This window comes from Taudactylus pleione, unplaced genomic scaffold (assembly GCF_031769625.1).
Source record: "Taudactylus pleione unplaced genomic scaffold, aTauple2 ptg000707l, whole genome shotgun sequence".
Taxonomy (NCBI): domain Eukaryota; kingdom Metazoa; phylum Chordata; class Amphibia; order Anura; family Myobatrachidae; genus Taudactylus; species Taudactylus pleione.
Genome location: NW_028285109.1, coordinates 3,516,821 through 3,534,326, shown reverse-complemented (window position 1 = coordinate 3,534,326; position 17,506 = coordinate 3,516,821). Strand labels below are relative to the sequence as shown.

Sequence of the window (17,506 nt, the reverse complement as noted above, 5' to 3'; positions counted from 1 at the left end):
TCTTTCGGGTCAGTTGGTGGACCATTTAGAGGAGGCGTGGAAACAACCTGGCAAAAGATACCAGCCGCAGAGACGCCTGGCGGTGGCTTATCCGTTCGCGGATAATTATTTTGCTAAGTGGGAATCCCCTCCACAGGTGGATTCTCACGTGACCCGTCTTGTCCGTAGTGCCACATTGCCGATGCCATCCATGTCCTCCCTTAAGGATGCTACAGACCGCAAGGTAGAAATCTGCCTGAAGTCCGCTTATTCCCTTGCAGGGGGGGCAGCACGGCCGGCTATGGCCATTTGCTGGGTTGCCAGAGCGATGGAGCGCTGGGCGGATTCATTAGAGGCTTCTTTTGAATCCGACTGTCCGGCCGAACAGGCGGAGTTGATTGGCAATCTCCGTGATTCGGCCACCTACATCAACGAGGCGGCTCTAGACATTAGTACTCTGGTGTCTAGAATTTCTTCAGCAGCGGTAACTGCTCGTCGCACCTTGTGGCTGCGATCCTGGAAGGCGGACGCAGATTCCAAGAAAGGTCTGGAAGCGTTGCCGTTTACCGGAGAAGTTCTCTTCGGTCCGGATCTGGATAAGATTGTGGCCACGCTGGCGGCAGCCAAATCTGCTTGTCTCCCGTCGGCCGCTGCTCCTTCTGGTTCTGGACCATCGTCCTTTCGGTCATCTAGGGCCCAGGGCAGGCCCAAACCACAGTCGTTTCCTCGACAGGCTGGCCCTAAGAAATCGGTCAAGCCCCGGAAACAGGCATGGAGTACCAGACGTCCGGCCCCCAAGCCAGATGACAAGCCTGCGGCCTGACGGTCCGGGCCTCCCTTTGGGGGATCCCAGGGTGGGAGGCCGCCTGCTGCAGTTCTCCTGGTGTTGGTCGTTCACTACGACAGACACTTGGGTTCTGGAAGTGGTCTCCCACGGGTACGCCCTCTCCTTCCGGCACAGACCCCCGGCTCGATTCTTCACCACGGGTCTACCATCAGACCGGAACAAGGCTACGGAGCTGCGGAAGGTATTGCACACTATGCTCCAGGCTGGAGTTATAGTGCCTGTTCCATTCTCCCAGAGGGGCCAGGGTTTCTATTCAAATCTATTTTTGGTACAGAAACCCAATGGGTCATATCGTCCGATTCTCAACCTCAAAGCACTCAACAAGTCTTTGCGGGTCCCGAAGTTTCGGATGGAGACCCTACGGTCCATCATTCTGGCGCTGGAACCTGGGGACTACATGGTGTCATTGGACATACAGGACGCTTACCTGCATGTCCCTATTCTTTTGCGCCATCAAGAGTTCCTTCGGTTTGCAATCCGCAGCGACCACTTCCAGTTTCGGGCGTTACCTTTTGGCCTGGCGACAGCACCACGTGTTTTCACCAAGGTGATGGCGGTCATGGCGGCTTCTCTGCGGCTGCAAGGAGTCCGCATGTTGCCGTACTTGGACGACCTGTTATTGGTGGCAGGATCTCCAGAGCTCCTGTTACACCACTTGGACCTGACCATTGCACTGCTGCAACGGCACGGCTGGCTAATCAACTGGCAGAAGTCCACTCTAATCCCGTCTCGGAGGATTCTGCATCTTGGAGCCTTATTGGACTCGGGACAGCAAAGGATCTTCGTGACGGAGGACAAGATCTCTGCTTTACAGTCAAGGATGCGCAGTTGTCTGCACAGCCGCCGGGTGTCCTTACACTCGGCGATGAGGTTACTGGGCTCCATGGTGTCGGTGTTCGACATGGTGGAATACGCCCAGTTTCACTCCAGACCTCTGCAGCACCTGATCCTGTCCAAGTGGAACGGGCTGCCTCAGTCTCTGAAGTTCCAGACGATTGTGCTCACCCCGGAGGTTCGCCTGTCCCTTGCGTGGTGGTTAAAGACGACCCACCTCAACAAGGGACGTCCGTTCTGGGTTCCAAATTGGGTCCTGTTGACAACGGACGCCAGTCTTCGGGGCTGGGGAGCAGTTTCGTGTCCACACTTGTTCCAGGGCAGGTGGACGCCGACAGAAGCGGAACTTCCAATAAATATCTTGGAACTCCGTGCGGTCTTCAATGCTCTCCTGCAGGCACAGCGGTTTCTCCAGGGTCACCCGGTGCAGGTCCAGTCGGACAACGCTACCACCGTGGCCTACATAAACAGGCAAGGAGGAACTCGCAGTCGGGCGGCTCTCGTAGAGGTCTCTCGGATCCTGGTTTGGGCGGAGCGCAATCTTCCGGCCATATCAGCGGTCTTCATCCCGGGAGTGCTAAATTGGGAGGCGGACTTTCTAAGTCGCCAGGACGTTCATCCAGGGGAATGGTCCCTGCACCCGGACGTTTTTCAACTACTGGTGGACAGATGGGGTCTTCCAGAAATCGACCTCATGGCGTCCCGGCACAACAACAAGTTGCCGGTGTACGGGTCTCGCACAAGAAACGAAGGGGCGTCTCTGGTGGATGCTCTGTCCGTCCGGTGGACGTTCCGGTTCGCATACCTGTTCCCTCCGGTCTCCCTTCTTCCACGGGTAATCCGGAAATTCAAACAGGAAGGAGGGACGCTCCTGTTGATAGCTCCCGCGTGGCCCAGACGGCACTGGTTCTCAGACCTTCAGGGTCTGTCCGTGGACAGTCCTCTGCGGTTGCCGCTACGACCGGACCTTCTGTCTCAGGGTCCTTGCCTTCACCCGGACCTGACTCGGCTGCCTTTGACGGCGTGGCTGTTGAGACGGCCATGCTGAGGTCCCGGGGGTTTTCCAGCTCTGTGGTGCGTACCATGTTACGAGCTCGGAAACCGTCTTCCGCGAGGATATACCATCGCGTGTGGCATACGTTCTTCCAGTGGTGTCGACCGAGAGGTTATGCACCGCGGGAGTTTCGTCTGTCTGGGATTCTCGCCTTCCTGCAAGCGGGACTAGATCATGGGCTTCGCCTTGCTTCTTTGAAGGTACAGGTTTCGGCCCTATCTGTCTGGTTTCACCGTAGGATTGCTACAATCCCGGATGTGCGCACCTTTATGCAAGGTGTTCTCCGTATTCAGCCGCCCTTTGTTCCACCTGTGGCGCCTTGGGATTTGGCTGTGGTCCTGAGGGCTCTCCAAGGACCGCCGTTTGAACCACTGGGCTCAGTGGATATTAAATGGCTAACAGCTAAGACTGTTTTCCTTCTGGCCATTGCTTCGGCCAGACGTGTTTCTGAGTTAGGGGCTCTTTCTTGTAGACCCCCTTTCTTGGTTTTTCATGGGAACAGGGCAGTGCTCCGCACTCGGCCCGAGTTTCTTCCCAAAGTTGTTTCCCAGTTTCATGGTAACGAGGAAATAGTTGTTCCGGCCTTTAACTCACCGGGTCTTTCCGTGGGTGAGGCCTCTTTGGATGTTGTGCGGGCCTTAAGGACTTATGTTGACCGCACTTCTTCGTTTAGGAAGCCGGACGCTTTGTTTGTCCTCTATGGCTTCCGTAAAAAGGGTTGGTCTGCTTCAAAGCAAACTTTGGCAGCCTGGATCCGTATGGCTATTTCTGAAGCTTATCTTCTTGAAGGCCTACCGGTCCCTCCTTCTCTGAAGGCTCATTCCACTAGGTCTGTGGGTCCTTCGTGGGCAGCTCGACGTGGTGCCTCGGCAGTTCAGATCTGCAAGGCTGCTACGTGGTCTTCTGTCCATACCTTTGTGAGGTATTACATGTTTGACACCTTCGCCTCTCAGGATGCTTCCTTCGGGCGGCGGATTCTCCTTTCTGCACAGGAGCGTCCCCACCCTTAAAGGATACTGCTTTGGGACATCCCCAAGGTATCCTGTGGATACCCTATGGACCCTGAAGTAGAAAATATGAGATATGGTAAGAACTTACCCTTGTTATCTCTATTTCTACGAAGTCCATAGGGTTCCACAGGACTCCCGCCCTGTCGCACCTGTGCTGCAGATGGGCTTTGCTCTGGTCACCGGTTTTCCGTCTCCCTCTGGTGAGAATGTGATTCTTGTATGTGTCCAGATCTTTGTTCTCTCTCTTCCTTCTCCTCCTCCGGCCTATGGCTTGGTAACTAACTGAGGTGCCTTGGCCCGGGGGCGGGGTATAGGAGGGGGACCTAGTGCATCCTGGGAGGCTGAAAGCTTAACTCTTTGGTGCCCTGCGACTGACGTCACACCTATACCCCAAGGTATCCTGTGGAACCCTATGGACTTCGTAGAAATAGAGATAACAAGGGTAAGTTCTTACCATATCTCATATTATATGGTGTGCAGGTAATAACGAGGGTGGTTATGCTGCCAGGAACCTCAGCTCGTATTTGACCCTCAGTGTATAAGTTTTTAACATGCTAACCCCAGCTGCTATTTAACTACACTTTCCAGCATGCCCTGCCACAGTTCTAGCAAGCTCTAATAGCAAACGTGTGCTAATATGGGATGGGATGAAAAGCAGCGGCGGGAGCACGGCGTGTTGAATATCCTTGATCTACGGTATTGACCTATTACTTTATTATGTCCCTTCAGCTCTCTCCCTGAGCTCCTGGAGAAGAAGAGACTCATAGATCTACACACTAATGTAGCCACAGCAGTACTGGAGCATATCAAGGTCAGTCGTCACTGTGCAGTGCACACATGTAATAACTCCTATAGCAACTGTTAGAAAATTGTTAAAGATCTAGTCTTGGGGTATGTTGTGATCTTTCTTTCTAAGTTCCCAAATTGTTTGTGCTGATTGGAATGAGGACACTCCTTTTCTTTTGCGACAATATGTGAAGATAATGTGAACACTGTATAGTACTAATACACCAAAGTTGATACATTTTTGCTTTACTCCTTAATTGACAATGGTAATGAGATATGATGTAATCTGAAATGTGAGAACCAGGACAACAAAAGAAGAAAACATGGCTGATTTTCAGGCATTTCAGTAGCCCTATTCCTTATATATTAATTTAGAATTTGGGACTAGATTACATTGAGAGAAGCAGTGATTTAAAAAAAATTATCTTCAAAAAGTATGGAAATGAGAGACCGATGATATTGATCTCGCTGCTTCCAGGCCATGTGTAAGCTATATGCGTGTATGAATGTCTGCTCAATCAGGACGTCTTAACACAGCTCTGTGTTATGTGGTGTGTCAACTAGAATTGCACGTCCTGACTGTTCTTATGTTTTCACATTGAGTTTTTGGATAGGATTATTTGTTGTTTGTCAGATAATGTAGCCCGATGTTTCTGTGGAAAAATTTGTTCCAAAGAGGGAATGTTTTGCAGTTTCCAGTTACTAGTACAAAAAATTAAAAGTAGCAAAAAAATATGCAAAACTAAATGAAATCATTGTAGCAGTTGAGCCTTAGCGATAGGCTTATTTCACACCTGCCGATTTTGGCCGGCCGTCAAAAAAACGGAATTTTTTTTTGCCAGGTGTAAAATGGAATTAAACAAGGAACCTGGTGGGTCCTTTCATACGGCATGGCACGGTCGCCGTGTAACAGCCGGGAGTATCCACTGAGCAGGACGGCTGCCATCCAAGCAAGGCAGTGGAGTATAGGAAACAATGTTTCCTTACGCACACACCGGCCGGGTTGTACTGCAGCTGCTGCGCATGCCCAGTAGAAAAAGGGGGAAAAAAAATACATTAATAACGTCTCAAAGCCGTTCCATGTGAAAGGCAACGAGTGCCTGAAAAAAAATGCCAGGCTTCTGCCTGTTTTTTGGCTGGCCAAAACCGGCAATTGTGAAATAGCCCATACTGAGCTGCTTACAGAGTTGTTTATACATAGAGATCTGTAACATATTTTTAGGATGTTATATAACAGAAAATAAATCTACTGTTTGACATAATATACTTCCTTGCACACTTAACTCACGTCTTTTGTCCTCCCTCCTCATACTTCCTAGTACACCTCTGTTATACCCCCTCACTGTAAGCTCTCTTAACCAGGGCCCTCCAGCCTCATATTCCTGTCTCCAGTGCACTTCTACTCAGTCAGCAACTCTGATCTTTTCTGTCCACCCTTCCCATGGTATTGGGTCATTGATTGCAACTGTTAATAGCAGTCACTTATACCCGTATTACACCGCAGCTAAATCCTGCGTTATTGCCAGGTTAATCCGGGTTGCTGTGGGTGTAAAAGGGGCCGGGGTTGGATTCTTGGGTCTGCAGGGTTTAACACGGGAACGACCCTTGTAACCCTGTAGTGTAAATGGGGATCCCGGGTCGTCCAACCGGATGGACAGGATGGAGAGTTCCGTGTTTTCCGGCGCTTGGAGATGATGTTAGTCCAAGCGCCAGCAGACCAGTTCCACTGCACCCATGTGCAGTGTGAATGGCACAGACCCGGGAATATCTCGGGTTGGCGCTGTGGCTGAAGGGGGTATGTCTCGTACCTGACCCGGTTTGGAACCTTGTTCCAAATACCGGGTAAGACCTGGGACATTAGTGTAAAAGTGGTATTAGTTGTCTTTACGAAGGGTGTGCAATAAGTTTCCGGATGCACAAAATTGATTATATTTACAAACAAAGTGAACATTACATTTTTTCAAAGTATTTGCCAGAGGGGTCTATGCAAAGTTCAAACCTCTTGGTGAAGCAGCTGGACCAGTCCAAAGCAGGCATGTTTTCTACATACTGGATGAAGGTCTCGACTGCAGCTTCTGGTGACTCAAAACAAATCCCATGTATCAAAGAAGTTGCAGGGGTCAGGTATGTACTGTACAGCAGATGACCAAGCTCCTGGATGCGTTCATGGACCAGAAAATCCACCACTTTCCTGGACTTCTCTAGCTTTGTTGTGCTAGAGAAGGGCACCACAAGTGCAAGTTCTTGGACTGGACCTGGAAATGGCTTCAAGCACTTGCAGCAGGCATTGGTTGGCGTACCAGTCTCCAGTGACCAGTCTTGGCCACAGAAAAAAACATCATCTGCTTGACCATGCTACGCTCACGTTGGAACTTCTGTGGTGGCGCACCTCCAACTGGGGTCCACTGGGCCGACTGTTGTTTGGTCTCGGGGTCGAAACTGTAGATCCAGGATTTGTCGCCACTGATGATCTCCCATACAGAGTTTGAGCAACCGCCATCAAACCTGGCCAGCATGTTGTATCTCCAAGTCACCCAAGCCTTCTCCAGCTCTGGAGTCATCTGATAGGGCACCCAGCATGCAGAAACCTTGTTTAGGCCAAGCTTTTTGTGAAGTATCAAGCGGATGAATCCTGATGAGATGCCTATCTCCTTCTCTAACTGGGTCACAGTCACCCTGACGCCTACGTCAACTAGGGCCTGCAAGGCAGCAACGTTTTCCTCGGGGGTGGCAGACACAGGTCAGCTGTAGAGCTCCTTGTATTCCAGGGACTGTTTCCCGCACCTAAATTCTGCAACCCACTCAACACAGTGGTTCGGGGCATGCTTCCTCCACAAAAGCATCTCTCTGTTAGTCCAAACTCGTCTACTGTCGCAGACCACTCTTGTAGTTTTAGAAGATCATGGCTCTCCATTGACCTCTGTTGCGCTCGATAACGAGTTTCTTGAAGGAAGTGAACAAGCTGACTTCTTCTTTGTGAAGTGCTGCTTATATAAAGTTCTGTGCCCTGAACTTTAGTCAGAGATTACAGTTCACAACCAGACAGTCAGATTGTATCTACTCTACCTATGCACTGCACATCTAGAAACTTATTGCACACTTCTTGTATCTAGGTTTTATTTTTACCCTTGTGCTGTCTGTTTGATCCTCTTTATATTGCATTGATTGTGTCTATTATTGCATTATTCCTTGTTAGGCAGTGGTTCCCAAACTCGATCCCCAATGCACCTTCACAGTTCATGTTTTAAAGATATCTGTGGTTGAGAACAGGTGGTTTAATCAAAATATATAAGGTGCTATTAAGTCACCTGTACTCAAATATGATAGCCTTAAAACCTGAACTGTTAAGGAACCTTGAGGACCATGTTTGGGAACCACTGCTGTACGAGTCTACGGACAGTTAGTGGTGCCATATAAATAGAAATAATAATAATTAAATATTGCAGAGTTGCATATATAAATTCAGTAAACCGTGTTTTTACTTAACCACGTAACTGATTCAAAATATTTTTTTAACAAAAATGCAAAATCAAGTTTAAAATAGCTATTATTTCCATAATGTGATACAAATTTTTTTGTTTTTACAATTTTGGGGACATTTATGAAAAAAAAAATAGTAGTATAGTTTAAAAAGCTACTGTATTAGCTTTAATATATTTACACACCTATACAGTGAGAGATATACAGCAGGTAAAATAAGTATTGAACACATCAACATTTTTCTCAGTAAATATATTTGTAATGGGGCTATTGTAATGAAATTTTCCCCAAATGTCAGCAACAACCATGTTGAAGCTCATTTAAAGTTTGCTGCACAACATTTGGGCAAGCCTGTGAAATACTGGGAGAATATAGTCTGGTCAGATGAGACCAAAATGTAACTCTTTGGATACCATAATACACACCATGTTTGGAGGAGAAATGGCACTGCACATCACCCCAAAAACACCATACCAACAGTGAAGTTTGGAGGTGGGAACATCATGGTGTGGGGCTGTTTTTCAGCATACGGTACTGGCATACTTCATATATTTGAAGGAAGGATAAATGGAAAAATGTACCGATACATTCTTGATGAAAATCTGCTGCCAGCTACCTGGATGCTGAAGATGAAACGAGGGTGGACATTTCAGCAAGACAATGATCCCTAACACACAGCAAAGGACACTCTCAATTGATTTCAGAGAAAGAACATAAAGCTGCTAGAATGGCCCAGCCAATCATCTGACTTGAATCCAATTGAAAATGTATGGAAAGAACTAAAGATCAGAGTTCATAGAAGAAGCCCACGGAACCATCAAGATTTGAAGGCTGTTTGTGTGGAAGAATGGGCCAAAATCACACCTGAGCAATGCATGCGACTAGTTTCTCCATACAGGAGGTGTCTTGAAGCTGTCATTACTAAAAAAAGCTTTTTTACGAAGTATTAAATAAATTTCTGTGTCATTTCACATTATTACACACAACTTAATTATGGACATCTATGGTTTGAATGCTTTGCATGTGTGGATTGCATGGGTTGTTGCTGACATTTGGTGAAAATTTCATTACAACCGCCCCATTACAAATATAGTTACTGAGAAAAATGTTGATGTGTTCAATGCATCTTTTTGCATAGGTCGGCACTCCACAAAAGTATAAGACAATGTTCCCGGTGCCCTTCTACGGACAATTCACGATGGTCCTTTATACACAATGTTTTTGGTGCTCTTTATTATCAAGTTAATTGATGATGGAGCAATAAAGAGCTCAGAAACATCGGTAACCATACCTGTGCTGTGTTGATGTTTTATTGTGTATATACATATGAATATACATACACATATACATGTGTATATATTGTGATAGGATCACTGGTAAAGTGTTCTGTGGCAGGTACATTTGTCCCAGATTCCTGTCTTATGTGTTCTAAACCCCCAGGAGAAAGTCTGCAGTGTAGCAGGCTTGGGTCTCGGCTTTTTGAAAAGCCGGTTTGGGACCTGGGGGTTGTGGGTGAGAGGAGGGGGAGGGCTCCACCCACGGCCACTCCAGGTTTTGGTTCTCGCAGCCTGGTAACAGGCTTGTTAGGGTTTCCACCTGAGAGTGCCCAATATAAGCCTAGTGTGTTTAGGGCTGAGTGTCTCACCTGGGAGAGCAGGCAGGGAGTTTGCTCAGAGACACTTGAAAACCTAACTGTGAGTGTAGTGCTGTGCTTTTGTTGCTGGTGAGGGCATTAGGCCCTGCCAGGTTCTGGTAGTGAGGGAACCACCTGTGAAGTTAGTGCCCCGACAGGGCTAGGATTTATGTTTTTGTTTTCTTTATGTTATTTCTGTTTTGCACAATAAAGACTGGCGCCGACCAGCTTGTACTCGAATCCAGACTGGCGTACTGTTTCCCGGCTGCTGTGTGTGTGTAAGGAAGGAGTCCTCTACCCAGGAGAGGGACCCCTAATCTGACTGTGTCACAATATATATATATATATATATATATATATATATATATATATACACACACACACACACACAGCTTCCGGGTCATGCTGGGCAGCCCAAAGTGTGTTGGAGCTGCAGCTAACAGGTGAGGGGAGTGTCTTCCAACTGTCCGATCACTGTGGCCACAGTGATCGGACACACTCTGGGCAGAGCCGTGGCTACTGTGAGCTGCGGCTGCCCTTTGCCTACAGAGCTGGGTGGAGGGTGCCATGGACTTACCCTATCACTGTGACCAGCAGTGATCAGGAGAAATTGGGGGTGGAGCCGCAGATGCAGAGGGACTGAGAGGCTCATCTGAAACTGGCAGTTGCGGGAAGATTATCTTCTAGCAGCCTCCAAGTGGACTTTTCTGACTGGTCGCATCAGATGAGACCATGTCAGGGAAAGCCCAGCCTGGTGTGGCCGCATCTGATGAGACATTGCCAGGCAAGTGGTTACATAATAGTCATTATTCTCTCAATCTCACCCCATGTTAGCAATTTGCTATTTGAGAAATAACTTGTTGGGGTAACACGGGGACCTGTTATTTATAGATGACCACTCACAGTGCAACTGCCGTGGTCATATGGCAGGCCAGCGTGCCTTTATTTATGTGCCCTATTGCTTTTCACTTTCTAACATTTTAAATTGATCATATTTCTCGATATTATGCAAAAAGTTATTGACCTACATTTTTATTCAATAGCTGCTCTTTAGGGTATAGTACTTCATTCTGTATCTCAACCTCCCATAATAGAGGCATAAAATAGCGTGGCTATGTTTTTAGCAACTATGTAACCTATTCTGTCTAGAGGACTGTTTATATACAGGAATTGTGGAGTTCACATTGGTAAAAATAGCAGTGCCTAAAAGATGGTGGCGATGCCCTGCAAAGTGTGACCTCTATCGCCAGACTTCCACTGTTAATGGTCACTTGGTTCTTTTCCCTAGAATCAGGATGCGTTCTATATTAGAAACAGAAATACTGATGTTTCATTTGTTACATAATTGTTAGGTCATCATCATAGTAATAACTGTGTATATAATATTATACACAACAGTTTATTGTACACCATCTTGATAATGCACATACTAGTCAACCAAACATGTGGAAGCAACTCCATGCATTGAAACATGCAGTCGTGCAAGAATGTCAGTTGTTGTTCTGATCAAATACCAGACTGTGGAAGAAACTTGATCTAAGGGCCTGATTCAGCTTTGGAAATAGATTGAGATATCTCACTCAACTGATCATCTTGGTGAAACCATGCTGCACTGCAGGTGGGGCAGATTTAGAATGTGCAGATAGATTTTGATTTGGGAGGGAGGTGTGCAAACTGTCGTGTAAATTGTAGAGTAATAATAAAGATGTGCAGTATTTGTGGGCTACATTTAGAAGCAGCCGGTATTTACACTACATGCAAAAATGTTAATTTTCACTCTAGTCCCAAAGCTGAATCAGGCCCCAAGTGTCTTATTTGCATGAAATGATTGTTAGTTCCAGATCGGGTGTTTTTAGTTGTCCCAGAAACTGCTGATCTCCTAGAATTTTCATCCACAGTAGTCTCTAGGATTAACAGAGAATGGTCCGCAAACATTAAAAAAAAACCTTCAGAGTGAGTTCTATGCTCAAAAACGGCTTCTTAATGAGAGAGCGCAGAGGAGAATGGCCAGACTAATTTAGATGACCGTAACGGAGAGAACCATGCAGAAGAAGATCTCTGAACATGTAGCATATTGAGCCATGAATTGGATGTAGCAGCAGAAGAGCACACCGGCTTCCACTTCTGTCAGCTTAGAACAGGACTTTGAGATTGCAGTAGGCACAGAGGGTCTGATTCAGACCCGGTCGCAAGCGCTGAGCGCTCGCAACTGGGTCGATGCTGGCCCGTCGTGCGCATGCGCGAGACCCAGCTAACGACGGCCAATCCATCGCTCCGGGGGCGAGCTGTCGATGTTGAGTGACAGCTCGCCCCCTTTGGTGGGCGGGCCGGGGGGGTGACTGCCCAAACTGAGGCGTTCCCATGAGAACGCCTGCCGTTTGGGGGCGGCCCCACTGACATCACGAGTGATGTCAGTGGAGAGATTCCGGCTCTGTATAGAGCCAAAATCTCTCTGGGGCTTGCGGCCATGAAACCCTACCACAAGGGTCTCGTCGCAGTGATATCTTTGCATTAATTTGATATGGAAGGCAAAACAGGTGAGCAACTGCAGATCAATTGACTGGGATTTTAAATCTGTGGCACAAGCTTCTAGTTTAGTGAAGGGTTCTTATTGTTCTGCAATGATATAAAATGATATAAATATCTAGCAGTAATGTTTTGCCACCTCCTGAGAGATTTTGAAAAGGAGACAATTACTTGTTAAAGGACAGCTAAGAAAAATGACTGTCAAATGCTTAGTTTACTTTAAAGGTACTTCATTTGCTATTTTAAAGGGAAAAAAAACACGTGGGAATACTATGATTGGTGTCTTGTGTGTGTGTATGTGTATATATATAATATAATATTTCCTTTAACGGAAAGTTGATAAAAGAGCTGGTGTTGCACGTCACCCAGTTCCCAGATCCTTTAAGTAGGTAGGTATGCACTGGAGAAAATGATTTCTCAGCTAAAGATTAGAATTCTTATATATATCGTAACAAATGGAAACTCAGTGCTTCTCATTCCTTATTCCTTCCACTATTGGGAAAAATGGATTTTCAACATGGATTAGCCTCCTTTCCCTTCAATTCATGGGCTTCTAATGGTCTAAATATGATTCGTCAACTTACGAATTTAGATACATGCCAAGTGCTTTCTTTTTCTCAAGCCCATACTAAATTCCCTTTTTTTACAGATCAATAATTTAGCTTTCTTGCAGGCATAGCATTACATATCCAAAGTAATTTCTTTTCTCTTTCCTATGGACTGGACAAATCTGTTGGACATGGCCCTTCAGTCCCCTGACAATTCTAGAGGAGCTATTTCTTTATTTTATAAAAAAATTGAAAACTCCTTACTACAGTAGTTACTATGAAACTGGTTTAATTCGCTGGTAGAGGCACTTTCCAGACATCAGTGAAGAATCAATGCTAAAGGCACTTCTATATTCTAAGTTACGCCCATCATATACCAAAAATTACTCTTGATACTCTCAGCCGTGGCGAGGAAATGTATACTCCATTAGTGGATACATTCTTCCCCTCCGTCTATACAAATGTTTAAGGGCAAACTTTGTCATACCTTTAAAATGGATTGGATGGAAACATCATTGCACAAAGAACACTGTAGGACGATTTTTTGAAATTTGGGAATCCTTTATTGACACTCTGGATATATCAATCAGACAACAAATTCATGGTTGTTTTCGAACAACCATATGGTACGAAACTAGAATGTACCAATCAGATCCTCCGGTTCAGCTTAGACAACATATTTAATTATATATAGAAGGGGTGGGACGCAGCCTTTCTTTCCTTTTCTTTTTCTATTCTTCTTTCTTCTCCCCCACCTTTTTTTTTCTCTTTTCATTGAAAATATTGTTTTATTAAAATTGAAATAAGAATCCACTAAATTATTTTCAAGAACAATATCTCTGTATTTACAAAGAGAACTTTTTGTCATTATTATGTTCAAATTCAACTATTGTATATGATTATATATTTTTGCTAACAAATATATTGTTGTATTATCTAAAATGCTTTAGTATGTATAACTAAAATACTTGAAAACCCAAATAAAAACATTTTGATAAAAAAAAAATGTTTTTGCATATACAGTACATGTACAATTAGGTAGTGGATAGCAATATATATAAAAAATATGGTCTAATCTTGCAGTTTCTAAAACCTTCGTGTTTGTTCTATTACTTTTCAGTATATCCAAATGTTTTAAGTAGCCTGTCTGTGAACTGTACAGAAAAACGCTTTTTGCCTTCATTTAAACTAATCTGTATGCAGAACTATTTTATCTGTGTCCAGGAATGTTTTTTTACAGCTGGAAGGAGAGCTTTTTATTATTTATTTATTAAGATTTGTAAATGAGCACTTGAAATGTTTATCTTAAAACTGAGGGGTATATTTACTAAAATTACAGTTTAGAAGTGAAGATGTTGCCCAAAGCAACCAATCAGATCAACATTTAACTAGCACCTTCTAGAAGATTATAACTAGAATCTGATTGGTTACAATGGGCAGCAACTCCACTTCTAAAAATTCTCCAAGATGTAGCTAGTGGTTGACCTCCCTAGTCTCTTAAAGCACAATGGAAGATTCTGGCAAATAAAAAGTTTCTCCTGAATATCACAAAATTTGGATCTTTGTGGTATAATTCTAGGTTTGGGATACGACTGGCCCAGCCCACCTGGAGATGAGAAGTTATTTAAATTTTCTTTGTAACCCCCCTTTCTTTTTTTTCCCCCCTTCAAAGAAAGGGAAGCCTGCCATAGGCTCCTTCATTTGTTATAGTTTTGAAGTGTATTTTGTTTGCCAGATACGGAACTCAGCTGCTATTTATTCTGTATACCATTGGCCATTCTTGAAGGAATGGGTATGAAGTCCCTGCGGCTGAATAGCCACTGGTTCATATCTCGATGCCGGCTTTCCGAAGGGACAAGATTCCAACAGGGCAAGTAAGTACCCCATCTCTACACCTCTCCCTAACCCTCCTTTAGTGGTGCCTAACCCTAACCCCCCCAGTGCCTATTCCTAACCCCCTCCTTACCGCACCCTAAACCTAACCCTCCCTGGGGGGGGTTGCCTAACCCTAACCTCCCCTAGGGGGTCCCTCCCCCTCCCCCCCCTTCCAAATACCTAACCCTAATCCCACTACACTCCTTAAGCCTAACACCCCCCCCCCCCTCCCCTAAAGCTAAGGGAACTCTGGCATTCCGGCGTCTGTATTTCGACACCTGTCTTATGTCCCTTGTCGGGATTTCATTGTAGTTATTGAGACCAGCGGCATCGCGGCCGCTGGTCTCATAACTACATCCCCTCTTGAACTGTGATGTCATTTATGCTGTTTAATCCTACAGTGACATTTTTTTTTATACTATCCCAACAACTTGCTGCTATCTCGTTCTTTTTTTTGTATTTTAATTTCTTAGTATGCAAAATCTCCAAAGAAAAACTCGATTCCAAATTTTCAAAAACTTTAGTGTGTGTATAGTGATGAAAAGCACTTAATTTACAAAACTTCCTTTTTTAAGTTACTTTTTGTATAGAAAAGTTAAGATAAGAATAGATGAGATAACTTATATAATAGTGTATTGTGAAATATATTTAATATTCAGTAATCCTGTCCATAAAGCAGGAATAAAACACCTTTTGCAAATTTATTTAAAAAAATAGAGAAATCAGTGACAGAATTGTAAGATTTTTTTTTTATGTAAACAAGCAGGAGACCTGTTAATTGAACATACATATACATTGGTAAAAGCATATATGTTCCTGGGGAAAGCATTGTTTAATTACTAATAAGAAATGTATTTATTAATAATAAAAATTTTATTTATAGTTCTTTTCTCCAAAAGGACTGAAGGCGCTTTACAGAATTTATGAACTTTTTACAGAGGTTTAGCTTTACAGAAAATACACAAATCATGAACATAATACAGAGTTGTGGCATCACTACTAATGATAAATTCCAAGAATTACTTAAACTACCTACGAAGGTACCAGGTTAGGCAGCCATCTTGGGCTCACTATATCAAGTTACACTGGATGGAATAGGCAATGGTTGGACGAGGTGACATGTAATAGGCGATATACAGAATACTAAAGCAAGATACACAATCTCTAAAAATTATCTGATCTGTACATTGTCCATCCAGCCATAGAGATTACCATGCGAGGCAGCCATCTTTGGTGCACTGCATAGGTTACAGTGTGTGAGATAAACAACACATAGAAGTAAGACATAAGAGTCAAATGGAAAAAGATAACTACTGAATAAATTGTTCCATGAGTAGTTCATCCTACCCACAGGATTACCAGGCGAGGCAGCCATCTTGGGCGCATTGCATAGGATACAGTGTGCAAGATGAACAATACATGAAAGTAATATCCCTCTCACACAGAAAAGCAAATTCCCGGGTCAAGCATTCGGACACGGTAATTTGTCTATCAACACGGGTCCTTTTTCTGTGTGAAAGGGTCAACCCGAGTCGAAATTCCCGGGACTTCGACCCTGGTTTTTACGAAGGTCGAAGTCCCGGGAATAGCAACCAGGTTGACCCTTTAACACACAAGAAATACCCGGGATGCTTTTCTGTGTTAAATGGGGTACAGTGTGGGACTTTTTGGCTATTTTCTGTGTGAAAGTGGTATTAAACATATAAGGGGCAAATGGAAAAAGATAATTACTGAATAAATTGTTCCATAAGTTGCTCATCCTACCCACAAGATTACCTGATGTGACAACCCTCTTGGGCACACTGCATAGGATACAGTGTGTGAGATAAACAACACATGGAAGTTAAGGTGCCCATCCACTAGACGAGAGGCAAAAGACTGCACGATTACAACATTGTAATCGTGCAGTCTGTGATGTGCCTACACTGAATGAGCAGTCGTTCAGTGAAGGCACATCAATCAACTGCAGACATGTTGAACCTGACGATATCGTCCAGTTGTACAACATATTTGTACGATGATAGATGTCTAAACGACCAACGGGAGCACACATCGCTGGTCGTTTTAGATATTTTTTAAACCATCTGCAAACTATTAGCGAACGATATCGTTATCGTTCAATCGCTCAATTTAACCGTCTAGTGGATGGGCAACTTAAGACATATAAGGGTCAAATGGATAAAGACTATCAAGATAACCAGTGAATAAATTGTTCCGTGAGTTGTTCATCCTACCCATTAAAGTACCAGATGAGGGAGCCAACTGGGTCTCACTACAAAGGTTACATTTGGGAGGATGACAAAAATGTAATACTGACAGTGGGGAATCACAGAAGAAGAACAAATAAAAACTACTGTTTCTCTGGCTAATGTAGGGGGGGAGGTTAGTAAAAATATAACCTGTATGTGGCAGCTCAGCTATAGGCAGTCCGAGTACAAATGGGAAAACTGGATCCATTTACGATCACACCAAACAAATGAAAGGGCTCAGTACAAGCAGCAGAAAACAACACAGGCCTGTTGATGTGATTGGCAAATGACACACTTTCAGGCTGAAAGTGGATCATGTGCCTGCTGGATTCTTGGTCATGCACTATGAGCTTGCTGAGCCTTTTCTGGCCACTCATGCATCTATAAGGGACCCCTTTGCTGTGCACTTGTCGACTTTAAGTTAATAATGTATTTTGTTTTTTTGTATACTAGATGGATATTATAGATACAGTAGGTCCTGCACAACAATAAACAATAAAGTGAATAGTAGTTGTTGTTCTTTAGGGATAGAGAGACAAAGATGATTATTTTTTTAGGTAAATACAGACATAAGTGAGGACATATTCTGATTGCCTCTATTAGAATGCCTACCTTTGTTGAAAGGGTTTATACATGGGTGGGCAATAAGCGGCCCTCCAGCTGTTGTTGAACTACACATCCCAGC

General features: G+C 44.5%; 1 protein-coding gene across 2 annotated transcripts in view; it reads left to right on the top strand.

The window, feature by feature from the left end:
* SCFD1 (sec1 family domain containing 1) overlaps window positions 1–17,506 on the top strand; it is a 141,646-nt gene that overhangs the window by 48,762 nt on the left and 75,378 nt on the right. For both annotated transcript variants that reach the window (XM_088456600.1, XM_088456601.1), the window contains exon 14: window positions 4,454–4,535. In XM_088456600.1, coding sequence (XP_088312726.1) covers window positions 4,454–4,535 — 82 coding nt within the window. The remainder of the gene's footprint in view (window positions 1–4,453; window positions 4,536–17,506) is intronic.